Genomic DNA, 16,858 nt, shown 5'->3' with positions numbered 1-16,858 from the left:
GAAGGCTTTGACTGAGCATAACTAATTTAAAAAAAATTGAAAAAATATGAAACCTTCGCCGTTCGTCGTTTTATAAGACAAACTAACGAGGAAAAATACTAAACTTGGTCAATGGTCATTTTCACGAAAAAAAACCCTAGCTGGCACGATCGAGGTCAAATGAGCACCATTAATTTTAAAAAAAATAAAAAATATATAAAACATGCGCACAATGTTGTCTTATGTGGCATGTTACCAACCAAAAATCATAAACTTGCTCTATGGTCATTTTCATGAGAAAACCTTTACACATATGAGCTATCATGTACATGATTTCATAGAGTTCGAGGAGAGGAGGTGGTGTTACCTTCTATTTTTGAAAAATTGAAAAAAAAACTCAAAAAATCACTAAAGCTTTATTTTAAAGTGAATAAGTAGGATCTGAAGTTAATTTTCCATTTTCATATTTCAAAATGTGTTTTTAATAGTTTTTATATTAAAGCATATGTTTTCAAAAGAAAATGTAAAAATATGAAGATTAATTCAAAAAATAGTGAGACTTCGAATCTACACTATGGAAAGTGAATAAGTGTTAATAAAAAAACATTTGGTTCATTTAGAGTAGGTTCAAAAAAAGTTGATTACAAATGGGTTGTTTACCCTAGCCTGGGAGCTCATTTGGAGCACATTTTCTCAAATTCAAATTTATTTGACCTCCTTAAACCACTTCAAATTTTGCACACATGATCTCCTACACAAACATAGATAGTTTGCCAAGGTTTTACTTGTTTTGCATTTTCTTGAATTTGTACCGTCCAGGTTTGCCAAGGTTTACATGATCTCATTTGGAGCATGCATTTGATTTCCCACACAACATGTGTGATCATTGTAGCACCTAATATCATAGTCCGTTTGGGTCGGCGCGGGCAAAAGTGGTGGCCCAACGCGCCGACCCAAACCCAAATCGCGTCCGCGCCGACGCATTTGCGGCCCAAATTTGAGCCCCAAATGCGTCGGCGCGGACGTCGAACGGACGCCACGCGCGCCTTCTCACTATCCGCCGCGTCCCCACCTGGCGGCCGCCCACTCGCGGTTAGCTTAATTTATGACCACGGGCCCACGCGTCAGCGACGGCGGTCGCCCTTTTTTAAGCCAACCGTGCGGCGGGGCCGTCCTCATCCAAACTCGTCGTCCCCATCTAGGCAAGCTCGCTCCCACGTCGCCGGCAAACCCTAGCAAAACCCCTAGCCAAATGGGGCTCTTCTCCGGCGCCGGCAGCAGCAAGTCCAAGGGCAAGGCCCCCGCCGTCCCTTTCCCCTCTGAGTTCGTACCGCCTCCGCCGGCGCCGGCTCACCGGCATAGGGTGCGCGTGAGCGTGCCAGTGCACCAGGCGGAGTGGCACTGGCAGCACCGCGTCCCTCTGCCATACCCCGACGTCACCCTGCCGCACGACTGGCATCTGGATCCAGAGAGGATCCCAGTGCCAGCGGCGCTGCGGTCGACTAGGGCGCACACGGAGGAGGTGCGGCGCCGGTGGGCAATGCTGATGCCGAAGCAACGTCGCGACGCCACCTACGCCACCGACTCGCCTAACTGGGCGAGGTGGTTCGCCTTCGAGCACGAGGAGGCGAGGCGACTGCTACCTCTTGAGCATGCGTTGGTTTTCCCTTGAAGAGGAAAGGGTGATGCAGCAAAGTAGCGTAAGTATTTCCCTCAGTTTTTGAGAACCAAGGTATCAATCCAGTAGGAGACCACACGCAAGTCCCTCGTACCTACACAAACAAATAAGAACCTCGCAACCAACGTGATAAAGGGGTTGTCAATCCCTTCACGGCCACTTGCAAAAGTGAGATCTGATAGAGATGATAAGATAATATTTTTGGTATTTTTATGATAAAGATTGAAAGTAAAGATTGCAAAATAAACGGTAACAGAAATATCTAGTTGACAGGAGATTAATATGATGGAAAATAGACCCAGGGGCCATAGGTTTCACTAGTGGCTTCTCTCAAGATAGCATAAGTATTACGGTGGGTGAACAAATTACTGTCGAGCAATTGATAGAATAGTGCATAGTTATGAGAATATCTAGGCATGATCATGTATATAAGCATGACGTCCGCGACAAGTAGACCGAAACGATTCTGCATCTACTACTATTACTCCACACATTGACCGCTATCCAGCATGCATCTAGAGTATTAAGTTCATAAGAACAGAGTAACGCATTAGGCAAGATGACATGATGTAGAGGGATAAACTCAAGCAATATGATATAAACCCCATCTTTTTATCCTCAATGGCAACAATACAATACGTGTCATTTCCCCTTCTTTCACTGGGATCGAGCACCGCATGATTGAACCCAAAGCTAAGCACTTCTCCCATTGCAAGAAAGATCAATCTAGTAGGCCAAACGAAACTGATAATTCGAAGAGACTTGCAAAGATAACAAATCATACATAAAAAAATTCAGAGGAGATTCAAATATTGTTCATAGATAATCTTGATCATAAACCCACAATTCATCGGAACTCGACAAACACACCACAAAAAGAGTTACATCGAATGGATCTCCAAGAAGATCGAGGAGAACTTTGTATTGAGATCCAAAGAGAGAGAAGAAGCCATCTAGCTAATAACTATGGACCCGAAGGTCTGAGGTAAACTACTCACACATCATCGGAGAGGCTATGGTGTCGATGTAGAAGCCCTCCGTGATTGATTCCCCCTCCGGCGGAGCGCCGGAAAAGGCCCCAAGATGGGATCTCACGGGTACAGAAGGTTGCGGCGGTGGAAATAGGGTTTCGTGGTGCTCCTGGATGTTTTCGGGGTATATGGGTATATATACGAGGAAGAAGTAGGTCGGTGGAGCTACGAGGGGCCCACGAGGGTGGGGGCGTGCCCAGGGGGGCAGGCGCGCCTCCCTGCCTCGTGGCCTCCTCGCTTCTTTCTTGACGTCCACTCCAAGTCCTCTGGATCACGTTTGTTCCAAAAACCACTCTCCCGAAGGTTTCATTCGGTTTGGATTCCGTTTGATATTCCTTTTCTGTGAAACACTGAAATAGGCAAAAAAAGAGCAATTTGCACTGGGCCTTGGGTTAGTAGGTTAGTCCCAAAAATAATATAAAAGTGTATAATAAAGCCCATTAAACATCCAAAACAGATAATATAATAGCATGGAACAATCAAAAATTATAGATACGTTGGAGACGTATCAAGCATCCCCAAGCTTAATTCCTGCTCGTCCTCGAGTAGGTAAATTTTAAAAATAGAATTTTTGATGTGGAATGCTACCTAGCATATTTTTCAATGTAATTTTCTTTATTGTGGCATGCATGTTCAGATCCGAAAGATTCAAGATAAAAGTTTAATATTGACATAAAAATAATAATACTTCAAGCATACTAACTAAGCAATTATGTCTTCTCAAAATAACATGGCCAAAGAAAGTTCATCCCTACAAAATCATTTAGTTTGGTCATGCTCCATTTTCGTCACACAAGAATGCTCTCATCATGCACAACCCCGATGACAAGCCAAGCAATTGTTTCATACTTTAGTAATCTCAAACTTTTTTCGACTTTCACGCAATACATGAGCGTGAGCCATGGATATAGCACTATTGGTGGAATAGAATATAATGATGGGGGTTATGTGGAGAAGACAAAAAAGGAGAAAGTCTCACATTGACACGGCTAATCAACGGGCTAGGGAGATGCCCATCAATTGATGTCAATGCAAGGAGTAGGGATTGCCATGCAACGGATGCACTAGAGCTATAAATGTATGAAAGCTCAACAAAAGAAACTAAGTGGGTGTGCATCCAACTTTCTTGCTCATGAAGACCTAGGGCATTTGAGGAAGCCCATTGTTGGAATATACAAGCCAAGTTCTATAATGAAAAATTCCCACTAGTATATGAAAGTGACAAAACAAGAGACTCTCTATCATCAAGATCATGGTGCTACTTTGAAGCACAAGTGTGGAAAAAGGATAGTAGCATTGTCCCTTTTTATTTTCTTCTTTTTTCTTCTCCTTTTTTTGGGCCTTCCTTTTTTTATTTGGCCTTTCTTTTTTTATTTGGGACAATGCTCTATTAATGATGATCATCACACTTCTATTTATTTACAACTCAATGATTACAACTCGATACTAGAACAAAATATGACTCTATATGAATGCCTCCAGCGGTGTACCGGGATGGGCAATGAATCAAGAGTGACATGTATGAAATGATATGCATGGTGGCTTTGCCACAAATACGATGTCAACTACATGATCATGCAAGGCAATATGACAATGATGAAGCGTGTCATAATAAATGGAACGGTGGAAAGTTGCATGGCAATATATCTCGGAATGGCTATGGAAATGCCATAATAGGTAGGTATGGTGGCTGTTTTGAGGAAGATATAAGGAGGTTTATGTGTGATAGAGCGTATCGTATCACAGGGTTTGGATGCACCGGCGAAGTTTGCACCAACTCTCAAGGTGAGAAAGGGCAATACACGGTACCGAAGAGGCTACCAATGATGGAAGGGTGAGAGTGCGTATAATCCATGGACTCAACATTAGTCATAAAGAACTCACATACTTATTGCAAAAATCTACAAGTCATCAAAAACCAAGCACTACGCGCATGCTCCTACGGGGATAGATTGCTAGTAAAAGATCATCGCTCGTCCCCGACCGCCACTCATAAGGATGACAATCAAACCCTTCTTGCTACCTCTTGAGCATGCATTGGTTTTCCCTTGAAGAGGAAAGGGTGATGCAGCAAAGTAGCCTAAGTATTTCCCTCAGTTTTTGAGAACCAAGGTATCAATCCAGTAGGAGACCACACGCAAGTCCCTCGTACCTACACAAACAAATAAGAATCTTGCAACCAACGCGATAAAGGGGTTGTCAATTCCTTCACGGCCACTTGCAAAAGTGAGATCTGATAGAGATGATAAGATAATATTTTTGGTATTTTTATGATAAAGATTGAAAGTAAAGATTGCAAAATAAACGGTAACAGAAATAGCTAGTTGGCGGGAGATTAATATGATGGAAAATAGACCCGGGGGCCATAGGTTTCACTAGTGGCTTCTCTCAAGATACCATAAGTATTACGGTGGGTGAACAAATTACTGTCGAGCAATTGATAGAATAGTGCATAGTTATGAGAATATCTAGGCATGATCATGTATATAGGCATCATGTTCGCGACAAGTAGACCGAAACGATTCTGCATCTACTACTATTACTCCACACATCGACCGCTATCCAGCATGCATGTAGAGTATTAAGTTCATAAGAACAGAGTAACGCATTAGGCAAGATGACATGATGTAGACGGATAAACTCAAGCAATATGATATACACCCCATCTTTTTATCCTCGATGGCAACAATACAATACGTGTCGTTTCCCCTTCTGTCACTGGGATCGAGCACCGCATGATTGAACCCAAAGCTAAGCACTTCTCCCATTGCAAGAAAGATCAATCTAGTAGGCCAAACCAAACTGATAATTCGAAGAGACTTGCAAAGATAACAAATCATACATAAAAGAATTCAGAGGAGATTCAAATATTGTTCATAGATAATCTTGATCATAAACCCACAATTCATCGGATCTCGACAAACACACCGCAAAAAGAGTTACATCGAATAGATCTCCAAGAAGATCGAGGAGAACTCTATATTGAGATCCAAAGAGAGAGAAGAAGCCATCTAGCTAATAACTATGGACCCGAAGGTCTGAGGTAAACTACTCACACATCATCGGAGAGGCTATGGTGTCGATGTAGAAGCCCTCCGTGATTGATTCCCCCTCCGGCGGAGCGCCGGAAAAGGCCCCAAGATGGGATCTCACGGGTACAGAAGGTTGCGGCGGTGGAAATAGGGTTTCGTGGTGCTCCTGGATGTTTTCGGGGTATATGGGTATATATACGAGGAAGAAGTAGGTCGGTGGAGCTACGAGGGGCCCACGAGGGTGGGGGCGTGCCCAGGGGGGCAGGCGCGCCTCCCTGCCTCATGGCCTCCTCGCTTCTTTCTTGACGTCCACTCCAAGTCCTCTGGATCACGTTTGTTCCAAAAACCACTCTCCCGAAGGTTTCATTCGGTTTGGATTCCGTTTGATATTCCTTTTCTGTGAAACACTGAAATAGGCAAAAAAAGAGCAATTTGCACTGGGCCTTGGGTTAGTAGGTTAGTCCCAAAAATAATATAAAAGTGTATAATAAAGCCCATTAAACATCCAAAACAGATAATATAATAGCATGGAACAATCAAAAATTATAGATACATTGGAGACGTATCAGCGACGCGGCGTGCGGGAGGTCTACCGCAGCGTGCCGCCGCCCCCGATCGTCGTCCGGGAGGAAGACCAGGCGGCGGAGGCCGCCTACCAGGCGGCCCTTGCGGCTGTCTACCGCGAGAGCGAGGAGGACAAGCGGCACTGGGTGGAGGCGGTGGAGGCGGTGGAGGAAGAGGAGGCTCGCTACAAGGCGGCCATGGCGCAGGCCCTCGCCCTCTCTATGGCCGGCGATTGCGTCGTGCCGCCGGTGGCCCCGCCGTCCCCTCCCCGGCGGCTCGTCAAGGCCGACCCGGAGCCCGAGCCGGAGCCCGAGCCCATCGCGCGCTTCTCCTGGACGGGAGTGGTGTGCGAGTGGGTGTCCGCGCCACCGGTTTGGATGGGGGCGACCCCGGAGCAGGAGGCGGACTACCTCGAGATGTGGCGCCAGTGATGGCTCGCCGAGGAGCGCCGTCGCGGCAAGTATGAGGAGATGCTCGAGTGCGACCTCGAGGAGGAGGCGCGCGAGGCTGAGGAGGAGGCGCGCCAAGCCGCGGCTGCACAGGCAGCGGCACAGCCCCCCGCTCCGGCACTGCCCCTGCCGGAACAGTTGCCCGCGACCTACATCGCCGCCGCCTGGAACACGGCGTTCCCCTGGGCCGGCCCTGCGCCGATGCTCATCGACCTCACCCACCCCGAGGACGACGACGACGCCTAGGGCGCACTGGGAAGCGCGCCGCCTCGTAGTTAGGTTGTTTTTAATTTCTTTTAATGCTAATGTGGACGTGTGGACTCTCGCCGGCCTTCCTGGCCGGCTTTAATGTTTAATTAAGTTGTTTTTATTTCAAATATGCATGCACCTTTTTTTGTCGGCGCCGTCAAAATGGGTCGGGTCAGCGTTGGGCGCACGAGCAGACCCAAACGCGGAAGCGGACGTCCGTGTCCGCCTGGCCGACCCAAACGGACAAAAAGCGGACGAAATCGCCGTCCGTTTGGGTCGGCCCATTGGAGTTGCTCTAACTAACCATAGATTCAGGACAGACAAATATACCACATGCAAATTTAAGGCCAGACAAATATGATGGGACAGCAAGGGGATTTGGGGAAAATGGTAGGGGCGATGGAGGTGGTTGCCCTCTTTATATGATGGGACATTTCGGGCATGTCCATGGACACGTGCTACCCCACGACCGCGGTCTTGCATGCGCCCATGTATACGCGGCCCCACTCGTCAACTAACAGTCAAAGGCATTGACCCAACGGCAACGTCCGTTATAACCAGTTATGAGGGTTTCGGGCAAGGGAGTGGGGAAAAGTGAGCAAAAGTTAACAGAGTGGGGATGAATGAGTAGAGCTAAGGAACCAAGGGCACAGAAATAAAAATCCCTATTAATTAATCACCCGGATATTCCCTATCCTCGCTCCCTAATTCCTCTCGATTCTAATCGTCGCCAACCGCATGCGTCGCCCCGAGCTCATCCCCCCCCCCCCCCCGCACGCACCGCCCGAGCTCGCGTCGCCCAGATCCCCTTCTCACCCTGCCTCACCCGCACCGTCGAGCAGCACGACCACCTCACCGGCCAGTTCCGCCCCTCTGCTCGTCACCACTACATCGTCCTCCCGGCCGATGCGACCCCCGGGCGACATGCAGGTGCGCCATCCTGGCACTAGGGGTCGAGGATCCATCATCGTGGTTCGTGCTTCGCCAGGTTATCAATCATCTGAATCAGCTACTGGAGTACCACCCGCCCGCGGAATAACCAGCTGCCGGAGTATTATTTGATATGTTCATAACTTGGTTTTTGTTCCCTCTTGGGTGAGAATTTGTATTGTAATTGTGTATTAGATCACTGAATCATCAACAAACTGTTGAGAATTCGGTATGTATATCACACAAACATGCATCCCCATCTAGGCGACAATATATTTACTCCCGTTTTAAATTTCCACAGTTCCAAGCAACACTAGTTATGTTCCTAGAGCACTCTTTCATGCTTCTTATCAATGGTACTTTGCAATACATACGGCCCATGTTGGCCGCAATCTTGGTTTGTTTCCGTTTCCAATGTTCTATTCTTCCAATTAAGGTGAGTCATGTTGAGATAGCATATTTTTCATGCTTCCTAGGTGCTTCTCATGTACTGATGCTTCTTCACCCGTTCATCGTATTATATGTACGTACAAATCGACTTCAATCTCCTGGCATGCTTCCTAGGTGTAGATATCACTTCTTAATAGCATCCAGGCTTCTTGAGGTGATTCTTAAGTACAAATGCTTCCTAGGTGATTACAAAAGCTTCCATATATCTGATGTATAGATGGAACTTCGATCTTTTGCCATGTTTCCTACGTGTACAAATGCTTCTGAGCACGTGGATAATTATTTTACAGTTTTGCTAGAACTCATTTAGATGAGATTTAATTTGGTCTCATTCATCTTTTATAGCCATTCGATGTGATGCTATAAGATGCGTGTGTTCTGACGTGGGTTGTATCCGTTCTTGTTTTCCAGGTGAATGAGACCAAATTACGTCTCATCTAGATGAGTTCTAGGTACTCCCATTATTTTATTTTTAAACAAGCATGCTTTGTATACTTATTATTTATATAGCAAAGGTTCTAGGTTACCACTGTAACTTCTATTCATGCAATGGCCCCTTCATGTTGTGCAATTAGTCTTTTCATTCTAGTAGTAATGCATGTATATTCAACGGTTGATGCCACAGTGTGTCGCGCTTGCATGTTCAATTTTCATTCCATATCTCTCCTTGGGTGCTCTCTCAATCTCCGCTTGTAACCTATACTTTCATGCTTAACAAAGTAAGGAATGATTAACATACCACTTGCTAGTGTATGTAACTGTATGCTTCCATTCTACTTTCTTATTGCTTCAAAATTGTTATTGTGCTATCTTTCTGATGTTGCAGAAGCAAATTCTCTGGTCAATGGAAACAAAATTATACAATGTGGCGACCTTAACCGTCTTCCTCTCTATGACGCCGAAAGAATGGAATTGAGAATTTACGAACCATTGTTCTACGTAAAGCGTGTACGGGAACATACCGCTCAGTAGACCGAAGCAATGTCATAGGATATAGGAAGACAGACTTGAGCATATGAAGCAGTGTAATATTTTTGGAGACATGAAGGAAGCAAATGTATTGGTAGTCGAACACAAGTTATATCAGTGGATGAAGCACATAAATTTCAGCGACTTGAACGAAGCAAATATATATGTTGTCGGAAACATGGTATATGAACACAGGAAGCATGATAACTCTGACCGAGTAGTTGCATTAGGAAAAGTATGCGGCAACAAATTTCTACCAAATAGAATTTTAGTTGTAATGGAAGCGAATTCAATGATTGACCAAATATTTGTACTGCTATTTGAATAGATAAAGTGATGTTGAGATATAAAAAATTGTCGAAGGTAGAAGCAATTTTGTACAGTTAGAAACTTAAGTTTCTCCAAATGGATGCAAATATTATCGCTCACATGGGATATATTACATGGCGAGAAAAATTATTCGCGTTGGAAGCAAACTCTAATAACAGTTGAAGCAACTTATTTGTTCATGATACTTTCCTAAAAATAATAGAAATACAAATGGGGAATAAGTTGAACCATAATTTGATGTTCACGTGATTTTGGGGTGCAGACAATTATGGGATGGAGATTAAATCCTTTTACGCTAGTGCGACTCAGACATGTGTGTGGTGTAGTTGTTGAGCTCATCGCTTTTAGATATCATGCATTTATGTTGGAATGCATTGTGAATTTGTGATCAAGTGAACACCACGGCCATCATAGGCGAGAGCGGAAAGAAGTGATATTTTTCTTGTGATAACGTACCGGCATGTTTGCTACCCCTCCGTTTCAGTTTACAAATCCTACACGTATACCTAGGTTGCCAATTTTACCATCATATTATAAACTATATAAAACAAAAATTACACCTTTTGAAAATAGAACATCTGAAGTTTATAATGATATGTTTTTTGTAATATATGACTTCTGTTAGGTTGGTCAAATTGACGACCTAAGGATATACGCACGCCTTGTAAACTGAGAGAGGGGGAGTAATCTTATTAATAAGAATGTTTGCTAACTCGAAATACTGAACGTACATTTGCTGATCTATATTAAACCGAGCGAGCTAGGCAATGTTGCAAGGCGCCGGAACGAAGGACAAGAGGCTGTTGGCGATGTCGTAGAGCACGTGCAGGTTCTGCTGCTGGTAGTTGCCGATGATGGTGCCGTCGCCCGACGGGGCCATGGCTAGGCACAGGAACCCCGTGGCGCTGTCGATCAGCATGTAGTTCTCCGGCGGCACCGTCATGTTGGCGCGGTCGAAGTGGAGCACGAGGTCCGGCATGGTCACCGTCACGCTGGGCGGGGGCGGCCACGGGAAGCAGGTGTCGAGGCCGATGGCCGTGTCGTGCACCGACCGCAGCCGGACGACGGACAGCAGCTCACGGCGGAGGGCCTCGTACGCGTCCTGGTACAGGTACGTGATGGACGTGCCGGAGTCGATCATGCAGCCGCCCGTGCCGTCGTCGTTGATGGCGAACGCGAGCGGGTCGACGCGCAGGCGCGTGTCCCCCAGGCTGATGCCCTGGAGGGACAGGAAATACATGGACGGCAGCGCCGCGTTGAGGACGAACGGCATGGACTGCACCGGCGCGCCGTCACTGGTGTTGGTGCTGTCGAGGGAGGCCATGGCGCCGAAGGAGAGCCGGCTGGGCGCCGGCGTGAGGAAGGAGGTGAGGCAGTAGGAGAACCGGGAAGGGCCGAGCTGGCTGACCAGCGACAGCGGGCCGCGGCCGAGGCCGACCATGCCGGAGCTGTTGGCGAGGTTGCCCGCGTTGACGTTGCCGCACCCGAAGGCGACGCCGGGCACCCTGACCTTGGTGGAGTTGGCGGCGCCGAACGTGAATGCCTCCTGGGCCAGGACGCCGGCGCTGGAGGCGTAGTCGCCGTAGTAGTACTGGTAGACGCAGACCCCGTGGAAGCACGACGGGTAGGGGAGGGCGGCGCAGCGCGGCGACCCGCACGGCACGAGGCGGTACGTGGCGGACCGGTTGGGCTGGAAGAAGGGCGTGGGCTGGTCGGAGCAGAGCATGCACGGCGCGCACTGCGTCCAGACGAGGTCGCTGCCGGTGTCCACGATGGCCGTGTACTCCACCGGCGGCGTGCCCACCGCCAGGTCCACCAGGTACTCGCCCTGGCTAGCCCTCACCAGGATCCGCGCCGCCGTGATCGGGTCCGCGACTGCCGCAACGGCGCTCAGCGCGGCCACGCGGGCTCTGCTCCGGTCGACGGCGCGCATGAGGAGCTGCAGCTTGGTGTACGCAGGCGCAGCGCGCCCGTCGACGTGGGTGAGCTTGAGCTGGAAACCGACGTCGCGTTCGGCGGTGCAACGGGCGACCGGCGATAGGGCGGCCGCGAGTACGACGAGCAAGAGCACGAGGCTGCCCATGGTCATGGAGTGCTCCTGCTTGCCGTAGACTGTGCGAGCCGGGCGCATCCTATTTATATACGGCTTGCATGTTGCGTGTGCATCACAGCATCAGCATATATCAATCGATGCATGTTGCGTGTGCATCACAGTACTCGGAAACTCGAGGTCGAGGCATCATCGTCTTGGCTGGTTCGTAAAAAAGTCGTCTTGGGCACGATGTACATTATATGGATTTTGGCCGAGGAGAAGAGGGCGACCATGGTGTTCGGAGTACCAGCGTATTTTTCTTGATGCTCCAGCGAAACTTGATTCAGTGCCGGCCGATCGACGCAGGCTCCAGTGATTTGGGGATCTGCGATTGAAGGTTGCGTCCAGTGGTACCTTATATTGAATAGAAGTTCAAAGTTAAGACGAGTACTCCGACACTTTTTTTAATAGGGTATTGTCGGAGTTATAGGTCATGTGTAGCCTCATCTGTCCCCATGGTATTTCAAGACATCGGGACCGACTGCGCCCCTCAAGCCACAAAGCTTGACTGCCGCCTTCTTGGGGCCGACTGGTATGAGCGGCCGGCTGCTAGAAGACGGCGGACCACAGAAGAGGGCCCCGAAGCAGGCCGCCTCCTAGTAGACGGCCTTCAGAGAGGCCGGCTCCTAGCAGGCGGCCCCAGGCGGCCTCAGAGTCTGCGCCCTCATAAACACGACGGGACGGGGCGTGGCTACAGCGAAGCCTGTCACCCTCGAATCCCGGGCGGGTCATGGCCACAGTGCGCCGTACCAGCCGGAGATCTCCTGCACGGCGCGACACTGTGGCCCCTCCGCCCGTGACATCACCCGAGTTAGAAGGGACCACGCCCCCACGACGGGCTGTCGGTATGGCCCGCAAGCGGCGGGCCCTACCTGCCCATGAGAAGCCAGAAGGCGGCAAGCTTGGCCAGTCGGCCTAGGGAGAGGTCGGCACCCAGAAGGCGGTCCTCCCCTTCCTAGCAGTTTGTGCGCCATTAACCAGAAGAGATGGGGAATGGCTACAGTGAACGCCCGCCAGGCGGCGGGACTGTAGCCACTCCTTCCCCGACAAAGCAAGCGTCATTAGAAGCACGGCTACAGTGATGAGCAACTGGCAAGACCCGCAAGCGGCGGGCGCGGCCTGTCGGCCAAGTACAAGACAGCCGGCGGGGCCCACCAGTCGGCGGGCCCCAGCAGCCAGCGGAGAAGTCGGCAACAAGAGACACTGACGACTTGGGCCTACACCCGGCCAGTTTACCATTGTGCCCCTGGGGGTAGGCCTATATAAACCCACAGGGCACCCATGCAAAGGGTTCAGACCCTTAGATCACACAACCACACATATAGAGAGAGGAGAGAGCTAGCCCAGCCCTTCTTCCTCCTCTAGCAAACAGCTCAAGGAGCATCTTGTAGCTACCTGTTGATATAGTGAGCATGCGGAGACCCCGCAGAGCAGGACTAGGGGCGTTATCTCCTAGGAGAGCCCTGAACCTGGGTAAAGTTCGCTGGCGTACATGTCTACGCCTCATCCCGCTTCCTAGCACAGGCGACGTCTTACTATCCCCCACCATGATAAGCCACCCGTTGCCATATGTCGCACCAAAACCCCGACATTTGGCGCCCACCATGGGGCTAGGTGCACCGTCGTCCGGAGATCTGTTCTGGACGGGAACCCTCTTCCTTCCTGGCGAGCGCAGCCAGCCCAGCACGCCGGACGGTGTTTGCGCCGATGCGCTGCATGGCGCGGAGGTCGCCTACGCGGCGAGCTGTCTCGCTGACCTTGTTGGCGAGATCCGCCTCTCCGACGAGCCTGCATCCGACGCAGGCACAGATGGCCCCGAGAGCCGTCTCGTCAGCCTCCTCGACTAGCTCCACATCGCCAACGAGCCGGCCTTCGACTTGGAGTCGATCGGCTCCACCGACCCGATGCTTGTCGACTCCGACACGGCGTCACTCGACGCGTTCCCCACCAACGTGGTGGTCATCGATGACCCTCTCCCTCGCACCGACAGTGGCGGCAGCACCGTCACGGAGGTGCTCGTCATCAGCCACGATGGAGCTTCCGGTGACGGCGCCCGAGATCCGCTCGAGGCAACGCTACGAGACCTGTCTGCACCCATTGCAGAAGATGTCGACGCCGAGACGCTTGAATCTCGACGCGTCTTGCTCGTCGAGAGCGCCAAGAAGCTAGCCAACATGAGACGCCTCTCAGAGGCGTACCAACACGAGATGGACCGCGCTGTGGGCGGCACGCCGGCTACTGGTGGGCCCAGCCGCATCGGCACGGTCCGGCAACACGGCGCGGCCATTGCCAGCATGTTTGGGGCAGACCGCCCTGTCTACGCCACGCTCATGGAAAACATACGAGCTGCCCAGGCGGCAGCAGATGAGCTGGACAACCTCGAGGGCGACGAGCGTCGCCACATGATGGAGCGCGTCCAGCGGCTCATTGACGCAGCTGCCGAGCAGCAAGAAGCCGGCTGCCGCGCCGAAGCACCCAACCGGCGGAACGACGACCCGCCTCCTCGCCAAGATCAAGGCGCGACATCCGGACGCCGACTGGCGGCGCCCGCGGATGACGAGACAAGGAGCCGGCTGCAAGCCGCAGCCGGACGCACATCTCCATTGAGCGCGACCAAGACGACCGCCCACGAGCAGTGGAACGACTAGGCGACTATCAGCCTCCTCAGCGCAGAGAAAGGCACGTCTCCCCGCCGCCTGTTGATCATCCGAGTCTCGGCGGCCGGCTTGGCCCCCGAGAAGGAATCGGAGAGAATGATGCCCGCCACCGGATAGACCGTCTCAATCGATCCATGGCGCTAGAAGAAGAAGACGTGTTGGGCCCGCCTTGCTTCGGCCCCCGTATCCGCGATGAACCCTTCCCCAAAGGGTTCACCCTCCCAAGAGACACGCCCAAGTACAACGGGTCTGCGAAGCCGGAAGACTAACTGGTCGACTACTACACGGCCGTCAACATAGCATACGGCAACAAGCGCGTTGCCGTGAAATACATCCCGCTCATGCTTCAGGGCACCGCCTGGACATGGTTGAACAGCCTGAAGCCCCGCAGCATCAACAGCTGGGTAGATTTCACTGAAGCCTTCATCCGCAACTTCACCAACACGTACAAGCAGCCGCCCAAGCCCCGCCAGCTCTCCTTGTGCGTTCAAGGCCCCAACGAATCGACTCGCGACTATCTCACGCGTTGGGCCGAGCTACGCAACTCTTGCAAAGGCGTGCACGAGGTGCAGGCTATCGAGTACTTCACTGCCGGGTGCAGAGAAGGCACCCTGCTCAAACACCGACTCCTCTGCGACGAACCGGCAACCCTCGACGAGCTGCTGATCATAGCCGACAAGTATGCCACGGCCGACTCCTCCATGAAGGCGGAGATTCAAGTCGATGCTTCCGGCAAAGTGGCACCCCAGGCCCCTCGGACTCCGGCTGGTGACGCCAGTCGGCGGCAGCAACAGAACGACAACAAGCGCAAGGCCCCACTGCCGGCTTCCACCAGCCGGCAGGTGGCGACAGTTGAAGACCAGCAGCCAGATGGGCAGCTTGCTCCCAAGCGTCAGAAGGGTAGCAAGTCAAATTGGTTGCCCGCCTTCTCCTATGAGCAAACCCTCGATGCGCCCTGCAAGTTCCACAGCGGCGCGAAGCCGTCCAACCGCACCACTCGGAAGTGTCACTAGCTCACCTGAATCCCCACGGGCGAAGGATTGCTGCCTCCTCCACCTGCTGGCTAGCCGCCGCCGCATCCTCCTCCGCAGCAGGCAGCCCGGCCAGTCGCTGCCATCCAAGATGAGTACCCAGAAGAACAAGGAGCCTACGTCGTCTTCACCAGTGTGGCTGACGACAGGCACAGCCGACGCCAGCAGTCTCGAGAGGCGAATGTTGTAGCTTCTGAAGCCCCAGAGTTCATGCACTGGTCAGAGAAGCCGATCAGTTGGAGCCGAGCTGACCACCCGGAAGTGATGCCTTCCCCGGGTTCCTACGCTCTGGTGTTAGATGCCACCTTTGCTACAGAAAGACGAGCAGCTCGTTTCTCCCGAGTCCTGATAGATGGCGGTACCAGCATCAACATCTTGTACCGCGATACCATGGAGAAGTTGGGCATCAAACAGAAGCAACTCCAGCCCAGTCGGACTGTCTTCCATGGCATAGTACCTGGCCTCTCGCACTCACCAATCGGCAAGATCAAGATAGATGTCCTCTTTGGAGACAAAGATCATTTCCGCCGAGAGCCCGTCTAGTTTGAAGTAGTTGACCTTGAAAGTTCCTATCATGCACTGCTTGGCCGACCTGCCTTGGCCAAATTCATGGCGGTACCGCATTATGCCTACCTTAAGATGAAGATGCCAAGCACCAAAGGGATCATCAACGTCTCTGGAGATTACAAGAAGTCATCCGCCTGTGCAGCTGCCAGCAGTCGGCTGGCCGAGTCCCTTGTGATTGCTGCCGAGAAGCGACTCCTTGACCGGGTTGTGGCCATGGCCGGCAAGCAGCCGGAAATGTCCCCTGATCCTAAGGAGTCGGAAGCTGAAGGCTCCTTTAAGCCGGCCAAGGAGACAAAGAAGATACCGTTGGACCCAGAGCACCCGGAGAGGTACACTGTCATAGGTGCAAACCTCGACAACAAATAGGAAAGCGAGCTCGTCGATTTCCTCCATGGGAATCGAGACATCTTTGCATGGTCTTCTAAGGACATGCCGGGTGTTCCGACGGATCTCGCCGAGCACAAGCTACACGTCCGACTTGACGCTAAGCCGGTCAAGCAACCCCTCCACCGCCTGTCGGAGGAGAAGAGAAGAATTGTCAGTGAAGAGATAGCCCGGCTCCAAGCAGCCGGCTTCATTATGGAAGTATTCTATCCGGATTGGCTGGCCAACCCGGTCCTTGTACTGAAGAAGAACAACAAGTGGTGCATGTGTATTGACTGTACCAGCCTCAACAAAACTTGCCCCAAAGACCCATTTGCCCTGCCACAGATCGACCAAGTGATAGACTCTACAGCAGGATGTGAGCTATTGAGTTTTTTGGATGCATATTCAAGGTACCACCAGATCAAGTTGAACCCGGCTGATAGGCTGAAGACCTCTTTCATCACACCATTCGGAGCCTTCTGCT

General features: G+C 51.1%; 1 protein-coding gene and 1 long non-coding RNA gene across 2 annotated transcripts; one reads left to right on the top strand and one right to left on the bottom strand.

Annotated features, from left to right (window-relative positions):
• The first annotated feature begins 7,737 nt into the window (after positions 1 to 7,737).
• On the top strand, positions 7,738 to 9,475 carry LOC123125171 (uncharacterized). Its single transcript, XR_006461321.1, has 2 exons — positions 7,738 to 8,814; positions 9,189 to 9,475. It is a non-coding gene; the product is annotated as an uncharacterized lncRNA (long non-coding RNA).
• A 906-nt stretch (positions 9,476 to 10,381) lies between these two features.
• LOC123125170 (aspartic proteinase nepenthesin-1-like) lies at positions 10,382 to 11,744 on the bottom strand. Its single transcript, XM_044545700.1, has one exon. The coding sequence runs from the start codon at positions 11,742 to 11,744 to the stop codon at positions 10,422 to 10,424; it is 1,323 nt and encodes a 440-aa protein (XP_044401635.1). The 3' UTR covers positions 10,382 to 10,421.
• Between the last annotated feature and the right edge of the window lie 5,114 nt (positions 11,745 to 16,858).

The sequence above is a fragment of the Triticum aestivum genome, chromosome 5D, assembly GCF_018294505.1.
Source record: "Triticum aestivum cultivar Chinese Spring chromosome 5D, IWGSC CS RefSeq v2.1, whole genome shotgun sequence".
NCBI lineage: Eukaryota > Viridiplantae > Streptophyta > Magnoliopsida > Poales > Poaceae > Triticum > Triticum aestivum.
The sequence above is the reverse complement of the archived record's forward strand: the minus strand, read 5'-3'. Positions and strand labels throughout refer to the sequence as shown.